The sequence below is a fragment of the Bombus fervidus genome, chromosome 11, assembly GCF_041682495.2.
Source record: "Bombus fervidus isolate BK054 chromosome 11, iyBomFerv1, whole genome shotgun sequence".
Classification (NCBI taxonomy): Eukaryota; Metazoa; Arthropoda; class Insecta; order Hymenoptera; family Apidae; genus Bombus; species Bombus fervidus.
This window is the reverse complement of record NC_091527.1, coordinates 53,064-78,035: the sequence shown is the minus strand read 5'-3', so window position 1 is coordinate 78,035 and position 24,972 is coordinate 53,064. Positions and strand designations below refer to the sequence as shown.

The 24,972-nt window shown below is 28.7% G+C and overlaps 6 protein-coding genes across 16 annotated transcripts; 3 read left to right on the top strand and 3 right to left on the bottom strand.

Moving 5' to 3' along the window:
* Positions 1 to 65: 65 nt before the first annotated feature.
* LOC139992392 (CAAX prenyl protease 1 homolog) lies at positions 66 to 2,764 on the top strand. The gene is made up of 6 exons (XM_072013187.1): positions 66 to 275; positions 567 to 713; positions 816 to 1,019; positions 1,098 to 1,610; positions 1,681 to 1,824; positions 2,092 to 2,764. The coding sequence occupies exons 1-6, from the start codon at positions 174 to 176 to the stop codon at positions 2,308 to 2,310; spliced, it is 1,329 nt and encodes a 442-aa protein (XP_071869288.1). The 5' UTR covers positions 66 to 173; the 3' UTR covers positions 2,311 to 2,764.
* A 1,012-nt stretch (positions 2,765 to 3,776) lies between these two features.
* Positions 3,777 to 16,616, bottom strand: Isha (Insulator su(Hw) mRNA adaptor). 6 transcript variants are annotated; one of them, XR_011801100.1, is made up of 21 exons: positions 16,308 to 16,616; positions 15,346 to 15,474; positions 14,953 to 15,244; positions 14,692 to 14,879; positions 14,303 to 14,581; positions 14,065 to 14,211; positions 13,713 to 13,963; positions 13,330 to 13,545; positions 13,060 to 13,193; positions 12,715 to 12,923; positions 12,401 to 12,578; positions 12,022 to 12,333; positions 11,646 to 11,873; positions 11,290 to 11,561; positions 10,948 to 11,193; positions 10,260 to 10,723; positions 9,745 to 10,025; positions 8,923 to 9,536; positions 4,628 to 6,324; positions 4,071 to 4,464; positions 3,777 to 3,878 (listed from the first exon to the last, which is right to left on the bottom strand). XR_011801100.1 is itself a non-coding variant. In XM_072013182.1 (19 exons), the coding sequence occupies exons 1-18, from the start codon at positions 16,335 to 16,337 to the stop codon at positions 8,929 to 8,931; spliced, it is 4,464 nt and encodes a 1,487-aa protein (XP_071869283.1). In that variant the 5' UTR covers positions 16,338 to 16,615; the 3' UTR covers positions 3,777 to 3,878; positions 8,923 to 8,928. The 6 variants fall into 6 exon arrangements, 2 of the variants coding, with proteins under 2 accessions (XP_071869283.1, XP_071869282.1); XR_011801099.1 differs by having other exon boundaries at positions 4,071 to 6,324; XR_011801101.1 differs by lacking the exon at positions 4,071 to 4,464.
* Positions 16,617 to 17,168: 552 nt separating this feature from the next.
* LOC139992394 (proteasome assembly chaperone 2) lies at positions 17,169 to 18,416 on the top strand. 3 transcript variants are annotated; one of them, XM_072013192.1, is made up of 3 exons: positions 17,169 to 17,246; positions 17,538 to 17,893; positions 17,978 to 18,416. In XM_072013192.1, the coding sequence occupies exons 2-3, from the start codon at positions 17,561 to 17,563 to the stop codon at positions 18,380 to 18,382; spliced, it is 738 nt and encodes a 245-aa protein (XP_071869293.1). In that variant the 5' UTR covers positions 17,169 to 17,246; positions 17,538 to 17,560; the 3' UTR covers positions 18,383 to 18,416. The 3 variants fall into 3 exon arrangements, with proteins under 3 accessions (XP_071869293.1, XP_071869290.1, XP_071869291.1); XM_072013189.1 differs by having other exon boundaries at positions 17,182 to 17,466; XM_072013190.1 differs by having other exon boundaries at positions 17,185 to 17,400.
* Positions 18,045 to 19,435, bottom strand: Tapdelta (Translocon-associated protein delta). The gene is made up of 2 exons (XM_072013196.1): positions 19,043 to 19,435; positions 18,045 to 18,909 (listed from the first exon to the last, which is right to left on the bottom strand). Exons 1-2 carry the CDS (start codon positions 19,292 to 19,294, stop codon positions 18,649 to 18,651), a joined length of 513 nt encoding a protein of 170 aa, XP_071869297.1. The 5' UTR covers positions 19,295 to 19,435; the 3' UTR covers positions 18,045 to 18,648.
* Positions 19,436 to 20,530: 1,095 nt separating this feature from the next.
* LOC139992396 (pleckstrin homology domain-containing family J member 1) lies at positions 20,531 to 21,802 on the bottom strand. 2 transcript variants are annotated; one of them, XM_072013195.1, is made up of 2 exons: positions 21,167 to 21,802; positions 20,531 to 20,947 (listed from the first exon to the last, which is right to left on the bottom strand). In XM_072013195.1, the coding sequence occupies exons 1-2, from the start codon at positions 21,255 to 21,257 to the stop codon at positions 20,532 to 20,534; spliced, it is 507 nt and encodes a 168-aa protein (XP_071869296.1). In that variant the 5' UTR covers positions 21,258 to 21,802; the 3' UTR covers position 20,531. The 2 variants fall into 2 exon arrangements, with proteins under 2 accessions (XP_071869296.1, XP_071869295.1); XM_072013194.1 differs by having other exon boundaries at positions 20,531 to 21,013; positions 21,167 to 21,787.
* A 101-nt stretch (positions 21,803 to 21,903) lies between these two features.
* On the top strand, positions 21,904 to 24,707 carry Mrgn1 (Mahogunin ring finger 1). 3 transcript variants are annotated; one of them, XM_072013186.1, is made up of 9 exons: positions 21,904 to 22,202; positions 22,375 to 22,489; positions 22,578 to 22,843; positions 22,919 to 23,060; positions 23,142 to 23,345; positions 23,414 to 23,656; positions 23,839 to 23,999; positions 24,091 to 24,361; positions 24,465 to 24,707. In XM_072013186.1, exons 2-9 carry the CDS (start codon positions 22,397 to 22,399, stop codon positions 24,648 to 24,650), a joined length of 1,566 nt encoding a protein of 521 aa, XP_071869287.1. In that variant the 5' UTR covers positions 21,904 to 22,202; positions 22,375 to 22,396; the 3' UTR covers positions 24,651 to 24,707. The 3 variants fall into 3 exon arrangements, with proteins under 3 accessions (XP_071869287.1, XP_071869286.1, XP_071869285.1); XM_072013185.1 differs by having other exon boundaries at positions 22,371 to 22,489; positions 24,474 to 24,707; XM_072013184.1 differs by having other exon boundaries at positions 22,371 to 22,489.
* The last annotated feature ends 265 nt before the right edge of the window (positions 24,708 to 24,972 follow it).

Genomic DNA, 24,972 nt, shown 5'->3' with positions numbered 1-24,972 from the left:
TATAGGACACGTTGATGAAAATTTCATTAAAGCATTACTTCATTTCGATGTTCAAAACAGAGATTATAGTATATGTTGTTGCGGTAACCTCAGTATCTCTAACTTTATTGTAGTAAACCGGTGACCAAGGTAGAATACAGAAAGAATAATTTTTATTTATTAAATACAAAAGAATGTCGAATTTTTTAAAATTTATCGAGGAAAACATACTTTATGAAATTTTAGCCGTGTCATGGCTTTTACTTCTTTGGAAATATTATTTAAATCTTCGACAGGTAAATGTTGTAAATTTTATCTGACCACTATTAACCTAAATCATTAATGTTAAGTTTCCTCACCTTGTTAATTTCTAATTTTATCTTAAAACATGATTTCTTTTTCATTATAATAATTAATTATAACATAGATTCGCCTTTCTATTATAACGATTTCCTAATTTTTGTAAAATACATAATATTTAAAGAAATTATATTTCTCTTTTAGAAAATAATTATTATTAATAAAATTAGATTTATAAAAATAACTCTATATTATACGTAAAGCAATGTAAGTTCTCTTTTTTGTAGAGAAATTTGATGATGAGATTGACTGATTTACCTAAATCAATTGAAGGTTTAATGACAAAGGATGTTTATAATGAAGCACACAGTTATTTGCTAGATCAATTAAAATTTCATGATTTTGAGAGTATATTTTCTGAACTTTGTACCACGGTATGAAATTTTTATTTATACATGTATATATTATGTTATGTTGTAATATTTAAAATGAAATTATATAGTTCTTATAATATATAAGCATTTAAATATTTATAGGTGTATTTGTTAAATTTATGCTACTATCGATTTTGGCTATGGAGTATTGATATTGTCAAATATTGTGGCTTTGATGATCAAAATGAAATTCTCTTAAGTGGTGTTTGTATGTTCATTATAAACGTTATCTATGATATAATAATTTTGCCATTTAAGATTTATTCTACATTTGTTGTGGAACAAAAACATGGCTTTAATAAAGAAGTAAGAAAGTAAAAATTTTTCTTCTAATATGATAAAAGTAATTTTTATATTCTGTTAATTTAATACTGTTAATTTTAGACACCGTTATTCTTTATCAAAGATCAGCTTCTTCAATTTGTTGTATGTGAGATACTTGCAGTACCCTTCCTATGTGCTGTAACATGGATCATAAAAAATGGTGGAGGGTACTGCTTCTTTTATCTTTGGATATTTTTAATAGTTGCTGCCCTTTTCCTTATGATTATTTACCCAGAACTAATTGCACCACTTTTTGACAAATACACACCTCTTCCAAGTGGGGATCTGAAAAAAAAGATTGAAGAGTTAGCAGCGTCAATCAACTATCCACTTTATAAAATATTTATTGTTGAAAATTCAAAAAGATCATCACACAGCAATGCATATCTGTATGGTTTTCATAAACATAAAAGAATTGTTCTCTATGACACTTTAGTCAAGGAGTATTATAAACCAGCAGAAGGTGAAAAAAATACAAAAGGATGTACTACAGATGAAGTAATAGCAGTATTGGCACATGAATTAGGACATTGGAAATATAGTCATACATTAAAGGGATTTATACTTGGCCAGGTAAATTTTTAGGCAACATATTAACAATATTACATCTTATTTACTAATTTATAAAAACATATTTTTGCAGGTACACTTGTTGATGAATATTTACCTGTATGCAAAACTTCTTGATTATAAACCTATATTTGAAGCTTTTGGGTTTATGGATAGTCAACCCACGTTTATAGGATTCATTATTATTACTATCTATATTTCAAATCCTCTAAATGTAGTAAGTTTAATGTATTACTTTTAAATCTCTGCATGCGTAAAATACTGTAAGTTTGCTATATATATATATATAATTATTTTGAAATATTTGCGAAGTATTTTGTAAAATTTCATTCATATATATATATATGTGACTTCGCAAATATTTCAAAATAATTTTAAATTGTTTTGCTTTCAAGGTGTAATTTATGTATATTTTATTTATGATGAACAATGATATTTAAAGTAATATTTATAATATTTATAAATTGTTTTACAATTTTTACAGTTAGTCCAATACATAACAAATATAGTTAAACGAAGATTTGAATTCGAAGCAGATAAGTTTGCAAAAATTTTGGGACATGGACAAACATTAAAAAGCTCTTTAATTAAGCTACAGGAGGATAATCTTAGTTTCCCTCTTTATGATAAATTGTATTCTAGTTGGCATTGTAGTCATCCTCAAGTCTTTGAAAGAATTGAAGCTATTGATAAAGAAGATTAACTATAATATCTTTTAATACATCATGTACATCATGTATATTATTTTAACATTGTGTATATCAATTTAATGCATCATATTAACAGTTATGTAAAACAGTTACATTGGATAGTAATCAAACAATGGTTTTATAATTTGCAATTGATATAACTTATAGTTTAAGGGTATAATTAAATAATACTCATAATCATAATTTATAAAAAAATGTGCTAAAAATAATAGAATTAATTTGATTTATCACACGTTCATGATGTAATTAATATTTTGTAATCACCGCATATGTGTATTTTAAAGTTACGAAACAGATTAAGATAATTAAAACTTTATCAATATATAAAGAAAGACATTAAAACTTTAAAATCAATTATGTAATTGATGAATGAAAATGTGCTTCAATAAATCGTAAACAATTATATTTATAGATTTCATTTAAATAAAAGATAATTATTAACAGAAACTCTTAATATAATTTAATTTTTAAAATAATGTCATGAAGTATTTGTAATATATTAGGAAATAATTACTATAATTATAGATAGTATTCATTTAAAGTAGTGCATAAAGTTTAATTTTCATGTTCTTTTTTCGATTTTACATAAGTATACAATACAAGTTTCTTGCATTGTATTTTTTTTTTTTTTTTTAGACAACGACATATTTTAATATAATATCGTCATGTTTTTTGTAATAATACTAAATATTATAAAGTATTTTATACCTTATAAAATAAAAAGCACAGTGCTATTCATCAAAATGAACATATCATCATCAGTTTTAGATATATAAAGAATATTTATATATAACAATTATTTTTTTAGGTTGCGTATAATTTGAATTATAAGGTCAAGATATATTTTTAGATAAGTATACGCCATATACATAAAGTGATGTTACATTTGATATATAGAATTTCCATTAACTTTTATTATTTATTACTCTATATTTAAATTTTAAGGCATTTATGGAACATTATTATATATACATACATTCCCTTCTAACATATAATTTTATAGCAGCAAAATAATACATATATAAATGGTATTAAATTTTTATTAAATTCTTAATAAATATTTCTCGATATTTCAATTATATAGAATATTCTTTTTTACATTAACATTCATTGTAAACTTAATATTCCGCGCGTTTAATACAATTTTTAAAGTAATATTTATTATTGTATTTTATGTACACAAAAATTAAAAACTTTCCTATATGAAATTTAAACAAGAGAATTAGAGTGAAACATAGTAAGAAATTTTTGTTATTGTTTATTTGTCTTATCTGGTTTTGATGAAAAAACAATGCAATTTTTTGTAATTCTAGCTAATATATCAATTATATGCGAAAGAAATATTTGTTTGTCGTTATAAAATACTTGTATACGAATTAGAAAATGAAACAAATAACCAAATGGTAAAAATAATTAACATGAATTATCTAATATAATATGATATTCTCGTATTGCAACCTACATTCATATCTCAATTTTATTAAAATGCTCATGTTTACAATAAATACAATGAGGAAAAACCACGTGATAGATCCGTTTCTTATTCCAAGATTTATTGTGCCTGAAACAAATATGAAAATATATTTAGTTCGAATTATGTATTGCGAAAATGTAATTTATTACGTTAATAATTTGGAATAAAGATTGACTTATATCCGTTAGACAAATAATAATACACATTTGCAAACGTTTAATTTATAAATTAATCATTCAATTAATTTAACAGGCAGAAAGTTCGTGGTTTCTAACTTACTTGGTATTATTTAGTTGTACTTATTCCAAAAAATCACTGATTTTAAGTATTTTTATTTTTATTCGTAAAAAATTGAGATCACCAAATTTAAATTATTTATTTCAGTTATCAATTTTTTCACATTTAATAGATAATTAAATTTAAATTAAAATTAGAAAAATGAAAACTTGTAATCTCCGATAGTTTTTGATGCTGTACATTTGTCAATCAAAATAGAATTAAATGAGTGGAAAATTTTAGTAAAATAAGGTTTTAATGATGTATAATCTAAATTAATTTCAAAAAGCTTGTATTATATACTTTCTAGTATTACTCTTTTGCAGTACATCCTAGTAAAAATATTTATGAAACTTTTATTTTCATTTATAAGCAGCAATTCAGTAGGAAATTATGCCTGTAGTATGATGAAATTATAATTTCAATAATAGTAATTATAATTACTATGTAATAATGTAAATTGTTAGTATAAAACTCTAACAATGATATAATTAGTAGTGATAAAAAAACATCAATAATTGTTCATTTTATATTGAAAATTTGCCACCTTTCAATTATACCAAATCTTACAAAGTATCTTCTACATTGGACCGCTTATAAATATTTGATATTTTGTAGATGCATGAACACATGAAAATTCGAGGTTACAGCATGCAGGTATACAAGAACTCTAAACCTGATATTGACCACGAACTTTCGCGCATGTGCATGTCAAAACTTTTTTTCATTGATCAAATCGACGTCAATAACAAGTTACAAAATGCATTATATTTGATTTAAAAAAAGAATAAAAAGAAAAAAATTACTTATAAACCAAACAAAAATTATATATCTTATACAAAATGCTAATCGTGCATAAATTAGTTTATGTTCAATTGAAATATTACAAATGACAATGCTTCTATCGTGAAGAACATTAAAAATAGACTTTACAATGATCTATGCATTTATAATACTTATTCTGTTTAATCGTATTATTAGTAATTACTAATGCATATAAATACGCAAATAGATATTTACATAACTGACCAACTATTTGTTCATGTAATCGCGATCATAATCATTCAATCATTATAGATCAAATTATCAGCTTGTGAAAAAGAAACAAATAGAAAACTTTTCTTTAAACTCTGTTCCGGAGTGGTGCACGGGCTCTTTATGCTATTCTAAATTTCGATACCTACTCTTTTCTTTTTTCAATATTTCTACTCTAAGAAGTTTATAATACAGTGATCCGTTAGAAAAAAAAAAAAAAAAAAAAAAAAAAAAAAAATGTACTTCATGCTGGACGAACTTAAACTCCCGAGTTATAATTCTTAAATGGCTTGATTTTATAATAGTTAATTTATTACCTACTTATAATTCAATATGAACAGAAAGTCAATCAGCAATTAAACAAAATTTAGCACAGATAATCTCAGACAGAAATTTGGAATATTAAATGCAATATATATTACACTCTTCAATTACTCCTAATTAATCTTAAAACGTAATCTAAAATCGTAAAATACAAAATCTTGTTCTTTATTCAATAGTAAACTTTCGTTTAATAATATTTTACTCATGTGGTATCAATTCTATTTATCATTATTGCACATCAATTATTTATCAAAACTACACATCCTTTTTTCTAACTATTACAACAATACGTTTGATTCAACTATCATATGATATTAATCATGTTGGTAACATTATGTTTACTTATAAAATGAATTAAAAATGACATTGATGATACACACTAATTTAAATCTTCAACGTATATTCGATAAAAATTCATTGGAAAACAAATCAAGTCCAATGTCTCTTGCAAAAATTCAAATGATTACAAATAAGATTTGAGAAATTAACATATAAAATTTACTTAATGTTATCTTAAAGCGAATTTTTTCGCCTCGAATTACCAAGTTATTCATATCATAGATAAATATGTCTCATTCATCTGTATAAGTTCGTCCAGAAAGAAATTTATCATTCTATATGTACAAATAAATAAATATAAATATAAACAAATATATGTATATTTATTTATTTATATGTATATATGTGTGTATACATATATATGTATGTATGTATGTATGCATGTATGTATGTATATAAATATAATGAGTTATAAAACACAACAGTACCTTGCACTTGTCGCTCAGTTTGAGCGCAAGCGACCTGGTGGCTGGTGTTCCATCGTCGTGTGGCGACAGAGAGAGAGACTCACGCATGTGAACACACGAGTATGAGCACTGAACAAGTATCCAAAGCTGCTCTGAAAAGATTTCATTCCATTCCGAATATCGTCCCAAATGTTTTTTAATTTTCTTTCTTTCATTGTTTCACAAATTTCTTTATTTCCTGTCATGCAAACGATGGTTCCAATTACAGAATACATCCGGTTTAAATAATGTTTCTTTAATACGTTATTCGATATTCGGAGGAAAAATTTTTCAGATAAAAATTGCACAGTAAAAGAACTAAATAGAGTAATACGTTAGTTTAAACGGACTTAAAATTAATTTAAAATTATTTAATGATTCTTAATAGTTGATGGCATATAAAAAAATTTTTTTTTGTGCAAATTAAAAAAAAAATATAAATTTAAATAATCATCAGAATTATACTTAATATTACATAATTATCATTCACCATTTTCAAATCACTGTTCTTTATAAAAGAAAAGAAAAAAACGTCTTCTTTTCACATATTTTACCTACAGCAATTAACAAGTGATTACCTAAGATGCTTTGTAAAAAATAATTATATGCCTTCAAAAGAAGGGCTATATCAATATTATAGATTATTAGAAATAATTTTAAATTTCCAAACACTACGATTTGGCTCACAACTGGCTTAATGTGACTTTTGTCTGAAACATTTCCCTATAACGTAATTAAATGATATCGTTGAGATATAAACAAAAATTAATAAACTCAAACAATCCTTTGAATCATTCATATAAATAATGATAAGTAGAATTAACCAACAATAATTAATTTATCTTGATTTTTCAATGAAGACTCCCAGACAAAATCTTTTAAAAACAATTTTGTATATGTAAACTGTTAAATTTACATATTTGAAGTTCGATATTTTCTAGGAAAAACGTAAAGACAATTCCGGGAGCCAAGCGGAATGAAAGGCTATAATTCTGCTTATGAAGAAAGACGTTATATAGAAAATATTTATTTTTCGTTTGATTGAGCCGCGCCGAACATCGGTGCTATATATATTCTCACTTTTTTTCATCTTCTCCATCTCTCCTCTTCTCTCTTTCATAATCATTTATACGCATGCAAACATTCTGTCAATTTTCTACATTCTCTCTTCCATACACACGCATATTTATATATATAATCTCTCTCTCTATCTATTTAAATATTTGCAGTGGTAGAATCTTGCTTATCCGAATTCACGGTTATTTGTTTGAACCATTGACTTTTTCTGTTGATTGAACGTTTAATTTCTCTTTAAATCAGCAAAGTTTGTTAACTTCAAATTACTTCTATTAAATAAGATAATTATCCTTAACATAATATTCAGATAGGATAAAAATTTATTTAAATCAATACGATTACAAACGCAGTACTTTTTTTATATAACTTTTTATCTATTGTTACTTCGATATAACATTGTAAAAATTTAAATGAACAAAAGTTCAATCAACGAAAAATGTCCATGTGAAAATACTTGAAATTTCTACGATACACGGTTAATCAAGATCCTACTATTAAGATTTGTCTATCTATACAGTACGATCGACTTAAATGTATACATTCAATTGTTTCTTTGGCTGTTGGAAATATAAAAAGAGATATTTAAAAATTATTTGATATAAAACGGAAAATGGCAATAAAAATGAAGATTTTTCTTCTCACGAATATTTCTTTTTTTCTTAAACAATTTGATATATCAGATTCTTACTGATACTATTAACCACCTTTTACAAATTAAAAACATATCATTCTTACAATTCAAAAAATGCATATTTAACCTTTTAAATTTTATTTCTAAAAAGATACTAAAATATAGCTCAATAAAAATGTTAAATAAGTTATCAAAATAAGTCATTTCGAAATCTCTTCTATTCATGGTAGAAAATATTCGTTTTCATTTTTATATTCATTTTTAAATTAAATACTTTTCTTGTATTTCCAAAAGTTCCTAAGAAATAGTTAAATATATATATTTAAATCGAATATATTGTATGTTTGTTCACTACGAAAATACAAAAGTATTTACAATTTAATAAATAATAAGTCGCCACTTGGAGTATCCACGGGTCATAGGTCCTGTGTTTGCAAATCACAGCTTCTTAAGTGTCCAATTGATCACGAAATCAATTTATTTGAAATCTGAAACTCTGAATTAAAGATATCTTATTCTATTCAATCGATGATGTATTTTCTGTTGTCTTTGTTTTACACAAATCTTAAAACAGTGTAAGATAATTTTTTAACATGAAATGTGGTAAAGTTCCAAAAATTAATAAAAATGTCTTTTTTTGATATATTTCCCTCATGAATAGTATAGTCACTATAGATTTATATACGAATTTATTAATTTAAAATAAATTAAAAGCTCGTACATTTTTATGTCTTTTATTATAATTTCTTCGTTGTATTTACTCCTTAAGATCTACTTTTAATAACTAGCAGTAACTTTTTCAGTATTACAGAGGTTAGAATTGAAACGGAATACCACTACTTTTAACAATAATTGTCATCGATTGAATACAATTATTCTAAAATTCAGTATCTCATTTTCTAAAACTGACTGTTTCAATTCGACCCAAATTGAAGCAACGAATTCTCCCTCACACCACTCCACAGAGTAAGAAAAAATTTTAAAGAGAAAAATCGCTCTTTACTTTGGTCTAAGAATCCCTGCAATCCTCTTCTTCCTCCTTCTTCATTTCAATGCCTTCTTCTTTTGTCTCAACCGTTTCTACTAAATCTTCCTTCTGTTCATTAGAGATTACCTCCTTCATATCAATTTCTTCTTTTACTTCTTCTTTCACAGCTACTTCTTCTTCCTTTGCAGGTTCTTCTTTTTCTTCAACATTCACAGAGGTTGATTCTTGTTCTTTTGATTCTTCAATTTCCTCTCCAGATGGACTAACATTAGTCCATCTAGATTTTCGTCCCCTATTTCGATTTTCTCTTTCCATGTTATTCGGATGTTTATTACCACCTTTTTTATCTCTAAGATTATCCCTTTGTGAGTGATTCTCTGAATCAGAAGGCCAGGAACCAGGCGGAAGTTCCTGATTTCTCCAGGGAGCAGCAGACTCTGGAGGAATAATGGATGGCGGACCCATAGGACCGAAAGGTGGTCTGACATGGGGACGAATATCATCAAAAGGTGGTCTGAAAAAGGCATCCGGCTCTCGGGGATCAAAAGGTGGCCCACGAGGGCCAAAAGGCCTCATACCAGGACGAAGAGGACGAGGTCCCAAACCTCGTGGATGGAACATTAATGGACCTATAAAATAAAATCTTGTTAAACTTTTATTCGTTAATTTAAATTTATTCATTCATTCGAACGATATAATAAAGTTGAATGTAATAAAATTTTGTTATATATAAAAGTTTGGTAGCAAATATATAAAAAATTATTGACGTTTACGTTAAATACGTACAAGTGGAAAAGTCAACAATTCCTGAATTATCTTTTTATTAAACTTGTTTACCTGGTCCACGAGCTCCTAAGGGAGCTGGCCGTGGTCCAAACCCATCAGGATGTCCAGGTCTAGGTCCTCTAGGTCCCATTATTGGCGGCATCCCAAAAATAGGATCAATTCCAAAGAATTCTCGCCTTCTAGGTTCAAAATCACCCCGGTCAAGGTGTCCCCTTGGGTCGAAACCATCTTGAAGCCGTGGATCAAAACCATCTCGCCTAATTTCATAATCGAACCGATCCCGATCATCGAGTGGTCTCCTTCCTCGTACTTCAGACCTATCAAATTCCTCCCTTTGGCAAGCAATTAATCAAGAATTCAATGCTTTAAACATACTATAATTTTGTTCACAATTATGTTTTGTAAAATGTAAATATCATTACTCAATGAATATTAAAAAAAAATGTCATATGTTGCATTTTACATTTTATATTGTATAAACATTAGGATGATTGTATTTACTTCTGTAATTTACATTTATTTACCTCAATTGTAAATTCAAAAATTAGTACGAAGTAGTAGCTCACCTTTGTTCTCTAAGTGATCCGAGTCTTCCGAATTCTTCTACTCTTTGTTGTCCATGTATTCTATTATCAAATTCCTCTTGATATATTCCTCCTTGCAACCTTGGAACATCCATAAATTCCTCGTGTATCTGTGACCCTCTATGACCTCTTCCGAAACTTTGTCTATCTCTTTGCTGCTGATATTCTCTCGGATCTTGCGGATTACGAAAATCTGGTGGTCGAGCTGGAAAATCACCTCTTTCTTGAGGTAAACCAAATTTTGGCAAATCCATTAAAGAAGAAAGAGGTTCTCCACGAGCCGATCGAGAATCATCAAAATTTCTATCGGATCTATCTCGTTCCTGGCGATTACGAGGTATTATTCGATCGACACGATCTTCAAGTGGCAGTGTGCCATCAGCCAATTGACGCAAACGATCAGCTAAGCTTGGTTTTCCATCTTTTTTTGGAGTAGTTTCGTTTTCCTGAATATAAATATTTTGTTAGAGTCGCTTAATAATAGAAAATGAATTGAAATTACTGTCATGGCAATAAATAATGGTATTATTACTGCAAACTACAAATTTTTGTAATTTAAATCTTTTGGATTGTTTCATACTACTTTTTAGATATTTTTGATAAAAGTAGATCAATAAGATCTTTACTTCAATACTTTTAATTTAATCTTTTTTTAGCAGCAAATAATTACCTGAAGAGTTTGAGTTTGTGGATTTCCTTCTCGATTTTCCCGGTTTTCCCTTTCTCTTCTGTCATCCCTGTCTCTATCTCTAAGATCTCTTCTACGATCGCGTCCCCTATCTCTCCCTCTACCTCGGTCTCTTCCGCGATCCATTCTAGAGTCAGTACCTTCCCTATCTCTGTGAGATAAATGCGTCTCTCTGTCTCTTCTTTCCCTATTTTCACGATCTCTTTCTCTTTCTTTATAATCTCGATGCTATTATTAAATTTACATCAAATTAAAATTTTATGCAGGACATTCTAAATCACATAGTTATAACATTATTTGCTACAATAAATGAACTTTATTTACCTCTACTTGTTGATCAGATTCTGTTCGTTCTTCATTTTGTGAAAGTTGTTCAGTTAAATTACTTTTATTCTTTGCTCCATTTGAACTTTGTGGCATTGCGTCTTCCATCTCTACATCCATGTCATCAGCAGAATGTTGTTGTTGAGGTAGTTGCATTTGCAAAGGTGCAGAAGGTCCTACACCATATGGTTGGCGTAACATTGGTAAATTTGGCATACCTGTTTCTGTTGTTGGCGGAGGAACTCCTATTGGAGGAACATTATGTGGCATACCTAGAAAGAGATGAAATTTAAACTTTTATCGCTTTCTTTTATTCATGGTTTAGCTCACTTTATGAATTTATCATATACACATACCAGTAGAATTAGGTTTATCAGAAGGTGCAGCTGGAGCTGGTAAAGGAATTTGAGTTAATAAGCCGACGCCAACACCTGCTCCAAATGGAGAATTTACAGGTGGCGTTAACATAGTTTGCATCATTCCCGGTGGCCCTAATAAACTTTGCATATTTGGAGGTGGCACACCTATGGGAACATTCGGCATTAAACTATGTGCCATTGGTAATCCCATTGGTCCAATCATACCTAAACAATAAAAAAAAAAAAAAAAAAAAAAAAAAAAAAGGAAAAAGGTATAAAACGATAAACTTTAAAGAAAGAATAAAAATAACTAATACCTATTTTTGATTGAGTCTTCAATTTTCGTTAAAATTTTCCTTCAATAAGTACTTACGAGGAACTCCCGGCATTGTAAAAGCAGGTGGCATCATCTGTAATTGTGTATTTGGTGGCGGTAAAAGAGCAGCTGATGTAGGAGGTCTAATTGGTGGAGGTTGACTTGTATCGATTACTTGTTGCTGCTGTTGACCTTGTTGTGAAGTTTGTTGCTGCGATTGTTGCTGTTGAGCACTAGTTGAAGGTTGCATTACATTTACAATACCATCCGCCAAATTTGGAATTCCAGCAGCTGCAACTAATGCTTGCTGTTGCAATTGCAACTGTTGTTGAAGCACATCTGCATTTGTTCCGGAATGCTTTAATTTACCTGTTAATGATTTGTAACTATTAGCATGAATTTTCTCAAATATTCCTTAAGACAATTGTTCCTTTACCTTTTAGATTGGGCGGTAGAGTGTCTTCGTCAATCATACCTCCTTCTTCTAATAATTCTAAATCTTGATCAGTAACATTAACTAATTTATTCCAAGGAATATAACTAACTCCTAATTCAACTTCCCAATAATCTTTCCATTCTTTTCCTTTCACTCCTTTTCCTGGAGCCCAAGCTAACTAAAATATAATAAAGATTCTATTATTTTGATACGACATAGAGTTTTATTGTTACTTGATAATACATTTATAGATATCTTTAATAAAAACAAAAATACATTATTATTTTTAAAGGTGACCAAAAATGTTAACTTACAGTGATTGCCTTTCCTTGCATTTTATGATTTTTAAGCTTAGTAAGAGCCCTATATGCATCTTGCCTTCTATTCATGCATATAAAGGCGCAACCTCTGGGTGAAATTAAATCTATACTGACAATATCACCAAATTCTCCAAAAGTATCTGAAAGTTCTTCTTGGTGTACTAATTTCGATAGATGTCCCACCCAAAGAGTTGTACTGCAAACTGTAAATAAATATATTAAATTCTTATATATATATATATAAGAATATATATATATATAAAGAGAGAATAAAACAAGAAGAACAATTCCTTCAATGTAAAACCAAATGCACATGCATATGAAAATAGGTGAAATTACCGCTTAATTTATCTCTCACAATTGGTGGTAATCCTCGTTTACGTCTTTCTCTTTCTTTTTCTCGTTCTTCCTCAGTCATTTTTTCTCGACTATCCTCCCGTTTTCTGTCACGACCTCTGTCTCTTGAACGAGACCTATAATATAATAATACATTTATAATAATACAAAATTTAATATCACATGATCACAACAAAGTGCATAAAATAATGTACAAATATATATTTAGGTATATTGCCTCTAATATAAGCAAAAGAAGACATGTAAGATTACCTTCTCCTCCTTGATCTGCTTCTTGATCGAGATTTTCTATCTCTGTCTCGATCTCGATCCCTGTCCCTATCCCTATCTCTATCTCTATCCCTATCTCTGTGTCGCGGTGATCTAGATCGACTGTGATGTCTGTATCGATCAGGCGATCTACTTTGTGATCTTGTATTTTCACAATTTACAATTTCTACACTGCTACTATCTCGCCTTACACCATTTCTATAGACAGTCATTTATTAATAATCAGTTTCAATATTCAGTATTGTTACAAGTTAAATTGCAATAGAAATAAAAGTAAATTTAAATCAAATGAAAAACTAAATTTCATAAAAAGGAAAAGGCTAATATACCTTTTACCCTACTTTATAAAAAGGAAGAATGTTTACCCAGAATAATCTTGCGTGTCCTGCCGTTCATCAAGAAGTGGACTCTTTTGATTTTGATGCGCTTGCTGATTTATCTGCCTAATATTTGATAAAGGTTGAGAGGCATACGGTAGAGCCGGTGGATAACCAGGAGGTGGTTGACTCATATCTTGTATGACTCCACTACTTACATTTGTTGTATAAGTATTTTGTTGACTTGGTTTCAAAATGTCTGATGGTTTTAATTCACATTCAGATGCAAATGGTAAATTCTAAAACAAAGATCGATTTTCATTAACATACATGAAACTATTAGGACGTTTCTTTCACTTTTATGTGAACAAGAAAATTATTAATACTGTTAATAACATACAGGAACAGTTTGAGCTAGATGTTTATCAAATTCTTCCTCTTGCTGCTTCATTTGCTGTAGTTTCCGCATCTTTTCTTCTGTTTCATGCTGTGATGAAGAAGTACTTCCTTGCATTGTTTGTTGTAATGTTTGAAGTTGTCTCAAAACCTATTATCAATCAAAGAAATAAACAATTTATTAATGAAATCATATTTTTTTCCTTGACTATTATATTGATGTAATAATGATAAGTTTGTACCTCTGGATTTGTTAAAAGAAGTCCAAGACTCTCCAAACTATTTCCTGTTGAAACTGTATTGTGTTGACCAGTATTAGATCCTGTCGTTGCTGCTGGTGAACTAGCAACAACAACATCGTCATCCTCTTCCTCACCATAATCAAAATCTAAGAGCTTTTTATCAAATTTTACAGAACTTTTCTGTTCATTTGTGGACTCCTGCTTTTTTAATAATAACTGCTGTAAGTGTTGTAACTGATCAAGGAAAGAAACATCCATTTGAGCTGAATTCGATTGCCCCTGAAAAGAGAAGCCAAAGTTGAAATTCAATTCATTTTACATACAAAAGATATGTGGCAAACTATAAGTGTACAAATAATATATAAAATAAATATAAAAACAAAACTTACTAAAAGTTTATTAGCATTAACTATATTTGCTGTTTCTATTTTTGTTTGTGCAAGCCAAGCAGGATCGATTGGCTTTGCGGAAGAAAATAATTTTTGATCCTTTACTGCATTTTTTGCAGTCAAAGGAGGAGTCTTTACAGAAGTTGCAGTATTACTAACATTATTTGTCGCAGACGCATTCAGTGTACCTAAACATAATAACGAATATTCACTATTTAATTTTATTTAAATTTGATATATTAACTCACAACTTGCTTTTACCATTAGTATTAACTGCTTGCTCCTTATGTATTGGATGATTTGGATCCGCAAGATCAAATAAGGGCTGTATAACCTCCGAAGGGAACACTGCATTCTTCTGCCAAAGATTTAAAACTCTTATTACTTTGCTTTTATCTTCTTGAGGGCACTTCAAAAGATTTAAGAAAGTAGTTTGCATGTTTTTGGCAAAGCGTGGAGCAAAGACATCTTTCTCTACCCCAAATTGGTGTCTGGACTGTCGTACAATTGAATCTATAACGTACAATCCAGGCACTTTGTACTCTGGCTTACACTGTAACATTAATTGGCAATTAATACAAATAAAACAAACAATATAATTACCATGTATTTTATACTTTGCTTTCAAAAGCTTTCTTATTTTTTATAACTCACTTTTTGGATGAATTTCTCGACACTTTGCACAACATGTTTATAGAATTTAATTGCCTTAATTGCACCTCTAGTTAAAGAATTCATCTTAGCTTTCGAAATTGGTGGTTTAACATCATACAGAGCTGAGAGCTGAAAAAAAAACATACATATAATTATTATTTCTATTTTTAATACTTTAATGTATTCATAATCATTTAATATAGTAATCAGAGAATATGATTAAATTTTTTAATTTTAAAAATCTTAATGGTTCTCAATAGTACTTGAAAAGAACTGTTGATGTTGATTAATGTACCTATACTCTTCAAAAGTGATTCTAAGTTTTATATGTAACAAATCAAAAGTCAACAATATATGTTTATATAAATTCTAATGAATTGATTGCAAAAATTAAACAAGTTTTATTACAATTGCTATGAATTCAACTAATATCACTTACAAAATATTCCTTATTGCTTTCCCTTATTTCTTTACCTTCCACCACAAACATAACTAACAGAACTAAACCACACATATACAATAATTATTTACCCTTTCTTTATCATTACATAAATTACAAAATTTTTACATAATAAAGATGATAATGTTATGCATCACAAATACTTAAAATCACAATAAAGGTTCTCTCTGATTTCTCTCCCTCTTTCTTACATATAAAGATAATCGCTCTCTCTCTCTCTCACACGCGCGCGCGCACGCACGCACGCACACACACACACACACACACACACACGTCTAGAAATCAAAGCATTCTTCAAGCACGAAAGTCACTTCAATTTTCATACAACAAACAGCAAAGACAAGTCGGGGGAAATAATATCATTTGAATCTTTAGTTTAAAATAATGACACGACCTCAACTTTGAAAAGTAAGAAAGAAAAAGAAAAAGGAAAAGATGAACAAGAGAAAAAAAGAGGGAGAGTCGGCGGGCTAGAAGAAGAATTAAGGGTAAGTCAATTCACCTCTGCGTTAAATGCCTTAACCGCCTCCATCGCGAAAAAGGTGCGAAGCACCAAAGATTTGCTATGTTTCACAGAAATCCGTGATCCTTGGGAAGTTCAATGTTTTCGCGATAAATCGCATGTCTTGGCTCAGGGCGCACTGTCTAGCTGGGCCATGCCACTCAAGATGGCGGCGCTATTTCCCGAAAGGCATCGCGGGGCGGTGATGCGTGACGTCACATGCCGCTATGCACAGTCGGTAATAAGTTTCGCTTTAATACCGATTATTCTACACCAATCAAAATCCAAATAAATAGATTATTAAACTGGAATCAATCTAAGTTTCTGTCTTCCCACGATTTCCTTCTTTTTTTATATAATTAATTCAATTTTAATAAAATGTAGTATATACGTGTATATATATTTATATACTATATATGCATTATATACATTTATACATATAAATTTAATTAGTCATATAAAAATTATACGGTATTTACACAAAACTGATATAAATTTGTTCAATATGAAATATTATATCGTTAGTTTATTTTTTTATAGTTTTTTGATTATTAACCATAGCCTTCTATAAATTTCAGTAATTAATTTATAAATTTCAATATTTCTTAAATTTGCACCTTATTATATAAGTTCTATAAATAAGTTTGTAAGAAAATAAAAAGAAAATATTTTTTAATGAAATTTATTACAATTTATAAAATAATTCTCTGTAAGAATTATCTATCTCACAATATATTGTTCAGTGTATATTAAATACATGTACATATTCTACGCTACTACTATATGTATAAATATACTGTATATACTGTATAAGTTCTGCTAATAATTATCTATATAACCTGATCTAACTAAAAATTATAGGAACAGAGCTACCAACCGTATACATCTACGTACATCAGAAATGTCAAATAATCATTTCATAGAAGTTTGAACTCTTATGTACGTTTATATAGTTTCACTATTTTTATTTAATGTAAAGTGTGTTATTATTTGAAATTACATTGCATTATAAATATAGAAAATGTTTATTCAATAAATAAATATATAAATATAAATGATCATAGAGAAAGGATTTTACAACAACATAATACAAGTAATAATAACTTAACAATTACTTTACCATGACGTGCAAATTTTGAATTTGTAAATTGAATCTTGAGTTTGTATAAATATTTTGTCGTATATTTTTATAAGTTATGTTTTATTTAATAAATTTTATTAATGAAACAGGTATCCACATACATTTAGTAAAAATGATAAAAATACCGGATGAAATTAACCTCGAGAATTACACTCTGATACTTCCCTCAGTGGCTGTTGGGAATGTTGGACAATTATGTATTGATTTATTAATATCTAGCTTGGATATGTACAAAATTGGAAGTTTATGGAATTCTATGTTTCTTCCAATATGTGGACTTGATCCTTATAATAAAAATTCTACTTCTCTTTGTACTACTGCTGACTTTTACCTTGGAAGATGCCATAATATAATTCTTTTACAATTACGTTCACCTTATGTTGGCAGTTCAAATGACTTCTTTAATGAACTAGCACAATTTATTCAACAAAAGAAAATTAGTAAGGTACAACAGTACAATACATATATACTAATATTACATATGTCAAATCATTTGATTGTTATGTTAATATAAAAACTATCCTTATAGATAATAATCCTAACCAGCAGTTATGATTATGAGTGTGCAAATAGGTCAGAGTGTAAAATAAGGTACCTTACTTCGGATGATTCTTTATTGAATAATGAAAAACTTCTTAAGAGCTTACATTGGACAAAGCATATGAAAAGTGTTACAATAAAATCTACAAGACAATATTACATTCCTGGTGGTGGATTTGCAAACGGTCTATACGAGTATTTTAAAGAAAAGGAAATTCCGTGTACAATACTGTTCTGTTATTGTTCAGAAGGAGACAATGTTTCTGATGCATTAATACTTTTTAAAGGATTGAATGAATGGTTGAATTTAGTAAATAATGATACTAACGACATTAAACATCCACCCTCTTGGGAATTCTTTTTTGGAAATCCACCTTCTTCTAATATGTATTAACTCTGTATCGATTTTTAGAAAATAAATTATAAATATAAAAATTGGCGCTGTAAAAATTACATCCCAGTAAAAATATCAGTTTCTTAATATTAAAGGAAAGAAAGACATATGGATGTTAATAAATCTTAAAATAATGTTACATAATAAATGGCATTGTTGTTAAGTTAAATTACAAAGTTATATTTAAAAAGAAAGAAAATCCATTTGTTTAAGTGATATTTAATTTACATAAGGATTTTAACAAATTTAATAATTGTAAAAAGTGATTAAGCAAGTAGCTTGAATTTAGAAGAGAAGGCGGAATATGACACTAAGGCAGCTAAAAGGACTGCAAGGAGTTCTGAATTAACCCAAGGTCCACGATATATGCCTGGATTATTAAGCACTACAACAACTAAAGGTTTCACGCTATTTGGGTCTTCTCCATTTCTTAATGCTTTACGTATAGCTGCATATCTTTCATCGTCATATAATTTTATATTGTAATCTCCGGAACGTGCTTTTTTCACATCTTCTGTCCAAGAAACCTATAAAATTTAAATTTATTGCAATTACAATTAAGTTTTTATAATTTACACATGATTCTGATTTGATATAAATTCAACTTTGTTATAAATTTAATAAGATTTATTTCAAGTATATAGAATTTAATTTCAATACCTGATATTTGTTATCAGAACTTAATCTGGCAGCTGGTAATGATTTACCATCAACCTCTGCGTATAAGGTAATACCTTTTACACCATTACTACACTTAAGCACAAATTGTGTTGTGAAGGCAACATTTGTCAGAATTGTTGCATCTTCTGTGACATATGCAGAGGCAACGACTTCAGGTTTCTGACACGTTTCGGCAAAAGTGTCGAAAATTCCACAAATTATAAGAATAGAAAAAATAATGAATCGTTTCATTGTACTGTTTTACGTTTACTTTAATTGATGATTTCTCTTGAATATTGTTTACAAATAAATTACGTCAATAAAATTAACTTCACTACTGTCAGTTTAAATCATGTTAGGTTAAACATTAATTATGTATACCTATAGTGTGTTTATAAGGATTAAACTATGTACTTTGATGACGTGTGGACGTTTGGATATGTGAACTGACACGTAGTGAATAGTTGGAAACAGTGGTACCAACATATTTTTGAAATATTAGGAAACATTAAAATCTAACTTGTTTATGAGCAACATTTTACTTATAAATTTTACATGCCACAATTAGAAATGTATGATATATAAGTTTACATTAACATATGTTATATAATAATTAATATTTTGCTGTTTATTGCGAAAGCATAATTAATTAAATACAAATTTAAAATTCAGCTCTTTATTTAAATTTTTTAGGACACAATGTCAAAAAGGATGCCACAAAATGTTAGTATAAAATAATATTACATGTATGTGTATATATATATATATATATTTTATATACATGGAATTAAAATATATAGATTAGTTTCATCCAGATTAAATTCATTTTAAATCATGCATACATAATATGAAAATATATTATGCATTTTGTACTAAAATAAAATTAATATAAGTTTATATTTTGTAAATGTAAATTAAAATATAGAATTAAAGAATTAAATAAAGATACTTTGAAGATTGTTTATATACAATGCTTGAAAAAATATGTGTATTCTAATATTATAAATATATATTAACAGTTATCAAAAGTTTATAATATAGGCACACATTATAAGAATAATAGAGAGTATTTAGTTTATAAATACTTGAAAAATCTGTACACGAGACACAGAGTTTGAGCAATAATAAAATAATTGGCTCATGACTCACTTATAATACAAATTCTTTAAAAGTTATATTCTCATGAAACTTTTGTATATTATACTAGTCAAATTATTTTGGTGATTAAAATACTATGAAAATTATTTTACATAAGCATGTATAAGATGTATTTTTAATAATAAATAATGAAGGTTATATACGTGCATTAAATATATAATTTTGTTGATATTAATGAAAATATGTAGTAATAAAGAATTACTTTTCACTTGTACTAAAGACTTTTTGCTTTTTGGTCATGAATTTAATTGCACTACTGAACTTTTATATATTTAAACAATCCTCAGATTTCAGAGAATAATGTAAAACAACTGTAATTGAATTAACTAATTTAAAATTCAATCAAATTCATTTCTTTTGTTACTGTATTTATCGCAGTTGATGTTACAACTGACGTAGTAAAAGAGCGTACATGAGATCGGAAAGTTGATGCAGGTTCCCATGCTTCATCCCTGATAATTCCTTGATTCCGTGGATACATAAGCAATGGATCTTTTCCTGTTTTCTTACATAGTTGTTCTTGAAGCACTATTAAACGAAATCTCCAATATTCGTAACTTGCTTGTTTAAGTGCATTGACCCATTGTTCTACTTGTGATTCTGAACGACCACTTAGGACATGTCTCTTTTCATATTCGTCTCTAAATGCTATGCTAAATGCGAATACACCTTCTGATGCAGCATCAAGGTTAATACTATAATTTTCCAAAATAATTACACCTGCTGGTTGCCTAGTGTCAATCTGTCCTAATTCGTTAATGTTAAAATAAAACAATAAATTGCATCTTAATTTAAACCACTTTTCTTTGAATCCTAAAATCCAAATGATATGAATATCAGAAAATAGGTATGAAAAAAATAAGAATTTGTAAGAGAATTTATAGGTTATAGATAATTGAAGCTAATAAGTTGATGAGTATGATATTTTCTCAAATAAATGTAAACAACTCTTAACTAGAAGCTAACCTGATTTATGTGCTCGTTTATGATTTAAACGGCCTTCAATGTCAGCGGGGCCATTACTTGCTTCGGCAAGCTCTTTTTCGTTGAATTTCATGATGATAAAAAGTTATTTACACTTTATACATTCGTGTATTACATAAATACTATCGCATAATTATAATACGTATATAATTCATATTTCTTTGTTTTGCTACTGTTCTAATTTCTTGCGTTCATTAAAAAATTTGGCTATGTTTCTCAAAATTTAATGCCAAACTATCAATATTGCACGAAACTATGGTATTATATTCCATTATTCGTTTATCTTTTGCTGATTCTACTATGCTTTCCTGATTTTAATTACATAAATTGTACCAGACGCTCATTACAAATATTAAAGGGCTATTAAAATCCATGTTGTATACCGACGTAAAATGAATGCTTATTCGTTATTAAACGTCAACTATAAAGTTTGCAGATTACACTACATATATATCACAAGTTTGAAATAGCGCGTTGATCTTAACAGTCTGAGAAACATACACATAGATCTGCCGTGCTTTTTTTTCTTTTTTCTTCTTTCTCAAATTGTTTTAGCTTGGTTTTCATTCGTAAATAAAAAATATAAATTTTTTTGCACAAATGTGTATTAACACTTCCTCTAATAAATTTACTACCTAAAACATAAAATTTAGATAAATAAGTAAACTGACAAATTTGGCTAACCTGAAAGATATTATAATACATTTCATGCCTTTCACACACGCATCTATGTATAAAGGAGTGTGTTAACGGCACACATCATTTATCAAATTTGTAATCGTTTTAAGAAACTTATTTACTAATATATGTGACTTATCTTAATTACCTGTAATACGTATTTATTTTTAAAACATCGTATGCTTAATTCTATCGAGATAAAGTTTACCTTACAGCACAACAGTTTATAATTATTTTTAATATAATTAAGCAATGGGTTCGTTAACAAGTCGACAAAACGCTGGTGTAGAAGAAGTTGATATTGTTTCAAATCATGCATACAAATATCCTCCTCGTTCGGGTTTGTTTATGTTATTTTGAGAATATTTTTATATTAAATCATATAGCCATAAGCAAGATATTAAAATATGTGAATTAAATTATTTTTATTTTAATAAATTACATATTAAAATACATATCATGTATTAGAAAATGTTTTGTATTTTATTTAATAAATTTTATTCATTAGGAAGTTATTTTGGTAGTCATTTCATAATGGGTGGTGAACGGTTTGATACACCTCAACCAGAAGCATACCTTTTTGGAGAAAATGCTGATTTGAATTTTTTAGGAAGTCGCCCAACACCAGTAAGAGATAATATTATTACAGTATTGTACAATGTATACATACAGTTCTCAAAAAATTATTTTTAACACTTCATTAATATTACCTTAGTTTCCATATCCTCCGCCACAAGCTAATGATCCTACTAAAACGTTGAAAAGCTTAGTAAATATAAGAAGAGAATCATTAAGATTGGTTCGTAATGTTGATCAAACTTCCACTTCACCTCAGTGTCATAGTGTTAAACATTATGGAGATGGTGATATAGACAAGAAATCAAATCGCTATAATATTGAATTTACATTTGATTGCGATGTAAGATGTGCAATCACAATATATTATTTTTGCACCGAAGAAATAACAACAAAAGGAGTTACGTATGTAATAAAGATGACATACAAATTTTACATACTATACACAATGTTATATCTAAAGAAAAGTATTATTTGTAGATACATACCAAGGGATTCATCTATGAATTCTGAGACATATTATTATAAGAAAGGTGCCAATCAGTTATTTTCTCAAATGTCACATATGTTTGATCCAACTGCCTACAGCAAAGAAGATTTATTGTACAATGCTGACAGGGAAGTATGTACGTTTGAAGTATCTGTATATTATATTTATAAAACTTTGAAGTTATCTTTTGTTCATCATTATAATTACTTATAGATAATTCCAATAGCAATCCATTGTGTAGCAGAAGAAGGCTCAGACGAACCGAAACAATCTCATACAACTATTGCAGTTGTTGAAAAACATTCGGATGGAACATACGTATTAAAAGCTCTTAAACAAAAGCTTTATGTTGATGGTCTTTGTTACTTGCTTCAAGAAATATATGGAATTGAAAATAAAAACGCCGAAAATGCAAAGGTATAAAATAATAATATATACCCAAAATTTCTTATTTTATATTCGTTTCACATCAATTTATTTTTCAGCAACAAGGTAGTGATGAAGATACAGATGATAATGGATCAGAATGTGTTATTTGTATGTGTGACGTGCGAGATACTTTAATATTACCGTGTAGACATCTATGCCTATGTAATAGTTGTGCGGATTCTCTTCGATATCAAGCGAACAATTGTCCAATATGTCGGGCCCCTTTTAGAGCTCTTCTTCAAATTAAAGCTCTACAGAAAGCAACTGGAGCTATTATATCAAATCCACCATTACCAGAGGTCAATATTTATTCATACAAGTAATTATCAAAATGCATGTCAGTGTTATGTGCACATATGTTTACAAATATGTTTATCATCTTTATGTCTTATTCTATTTTGGTACAGTTTGTTGTAAAATTTAATTGAAAACAATAGACTGCCTTTTGAACTGATAAAAGAAATGTTGAATCCTTTTTTAGGGAAGTTGTGAAAATATACCAGCTGGATATGAAGCTGTATCATTAATAGAGGCTTTGAATGGTCCATATATTCCAAGAACTGCTGTTCTTGCGCCAGAATCTCCAGACACTCCTGATACAGATACAGCCAGTGCAATTCAAGCAGCTGAAGCATTAAATAGGTAAAATATTATATTACTTAAATTTTTAAATTTACGTTTAGTTTATGTTAATATAATCGATTTAAATTGTAATTCACATGTTATTTAAAAGGTCTATAGAACGTACACCTGTATCGAAACATGTGTCTTCAAAAGATGGAGATGTATCTGCAAGAACAAGTGGTACTACATGCCCTACCCCAGAATTTCGAATGTCTGTCTTGTTAGCTAGAGATGAACATTCAGGATCACAGAAAGATTTACATACCCGATCTCCAGCAATGAGAATGAAAAACTCCGGACATTTACGGGAAAAAGCAGTATTACGATCACGAGATACCCTTAGACTTGTTAATGAAAAACAACCAGTTTCTCTTTACGAGGTAATCTCCTGATGTCCAATTTTCAATATTTTTTCGTTACATAGCACTTTTAACAAAATATTAAAAATATGTAGATTTTTACTACGTTGACCAAATAAATCAGTATTTACAGGGACAAGGACAAGATGAAGACAGTGAGGCAGAGAAATTATCTCCATTATTAGATGCAGCAACTAGTACAGAGGCACTTGATACACATAGTCGCGGAATATGTGATATAGATATTGATGATGAGATTCAAAATACAGAAAATGAAAATGATGTGGATATTACATGTCATTCACATTGAAATAAATATCATCAGATGATATCTAATTATATCTTCCAAAAAAAAAAATGAAGTATATTTAATTAAGTTTTATAATATAAGATTACACAAATAAAGACGAAATATGACAGCTTTTAGTCTTTTTTTTTTTTTTTTATCGTGGGGAAATCCTCATGGACACTCGGCGCTGCGTAGCAACGACCGTGTAGTGTCGGACTCCTACCGACTAAAACCCCACGGTGGTCATCCCGATGTTCAGAGGTGCACCCGGGGTCTCTTGCGAATCACTACCGAGTGCAACCTCGTCGTCTATCTCCCTGCCGTTGTAGTTGTCTAGGGAGGC

Bases quoted from the DNA above. Each gene is read 5' to 3' on its own strand.
- LOC139992392 (XM_072013187.1), top strand. From the start codon at position 174: ATGTCGAATTTTTTAAAATTTATCGAGGAAAACATACTTTATGAAATT. The intron at 1,020-1,097 runs GTAAGAAAGTAA...TGTTAATTTTAG, and splicing joins AACATGGCTTTAATAAAGAA to ACACCGTTATTCTTTATCAA. The intron at 1,825-2,091 runs GTAAGTTTAATG...CAATTTTTACAG, and splicing joins TTTCAAATCCTCTAAATGTA to TTAGTCCAATACATAACAAA.
- Isha (XM_072013182.1), bottom strand. From the start codon at position 16,337: ATGGAGGCGGTTAAGGCATTTAACGCAGAG. The intron at 12,334-12,400 runs GTAAAGGAACAA...AATCATTAACAG, and splicing joins TCTACCGCCCAATCTAAAAG to GTAAATTAAAGCATTCCGGA. The intron at 11,874-12,021 runs GTAAGTACTTAT...TTTATTGTTTAG, and splicing joins TACAATGCCGGGAGTTCCTC to GTATGATTGGACCAATGGGA.
- LOC139992394 (XM_072013192.1), top strand. From the start codon at position 17,561: ATGATAAAAATACCGGATGAAATTAACCTCGAGAATTACACTCTGATA. The intron at 17,894-17,977 runs GTACAACAGTAC...CTATCCTTATAG, and splicing joins AACAAAAGAAAATTAGTAAG to ATAATAATCCTAACCAGCAG.
- Tapdelta (XM_072013196.1), bottom strand. From the start codon at position 19,294: ATGAAACGATTCATTATTTTTTCTATTCTTATAATTTGTGGAATTTTC. The intron at 18,910-19,042 runs GTATTGAAATTA...TAAATTTTATAG, and splicing joins GTTCTGATAACAAATATCAG to GTTTCTTGGACAGAAGATGT.
- LOC139992396 (XM_072013194.1), bottom strand. From the start codon at position 21,257: ATGAAATTCAACGAAAAAGAGCTTGCCGAAGCAAGTAATGGCCCCGCT. The intron at 21,014-21,166 runs GTTAGCTTCTAG...TTTGGATTTTAG, and splicing joins TAAACGAGCACATAAATCAG to GATTCAAAGAAAAGTGGTTT.
- Mrgn1 (XM_072013184.1), top strand. From the start codon at position 22,115: ATGGGTTCGTTAACAAGTCGACAAAACGCTGGTGTAGAAGAAGTTGAT. The intron at 23,346-23,413 runs GTATAAAATAAT...TTTATTTTTCAG, and splicing joins AAAACGCCGAAAATGCAAAG to CAACAAGGTAGTGATGAAGA. The intron at 24,000-24,090 runs GTAAAATATTAT...GTTATTTAAAAG, and splicing joins GCAGCTGAAGCATTAAATAG to GTCTATAGAACGTACACCTG.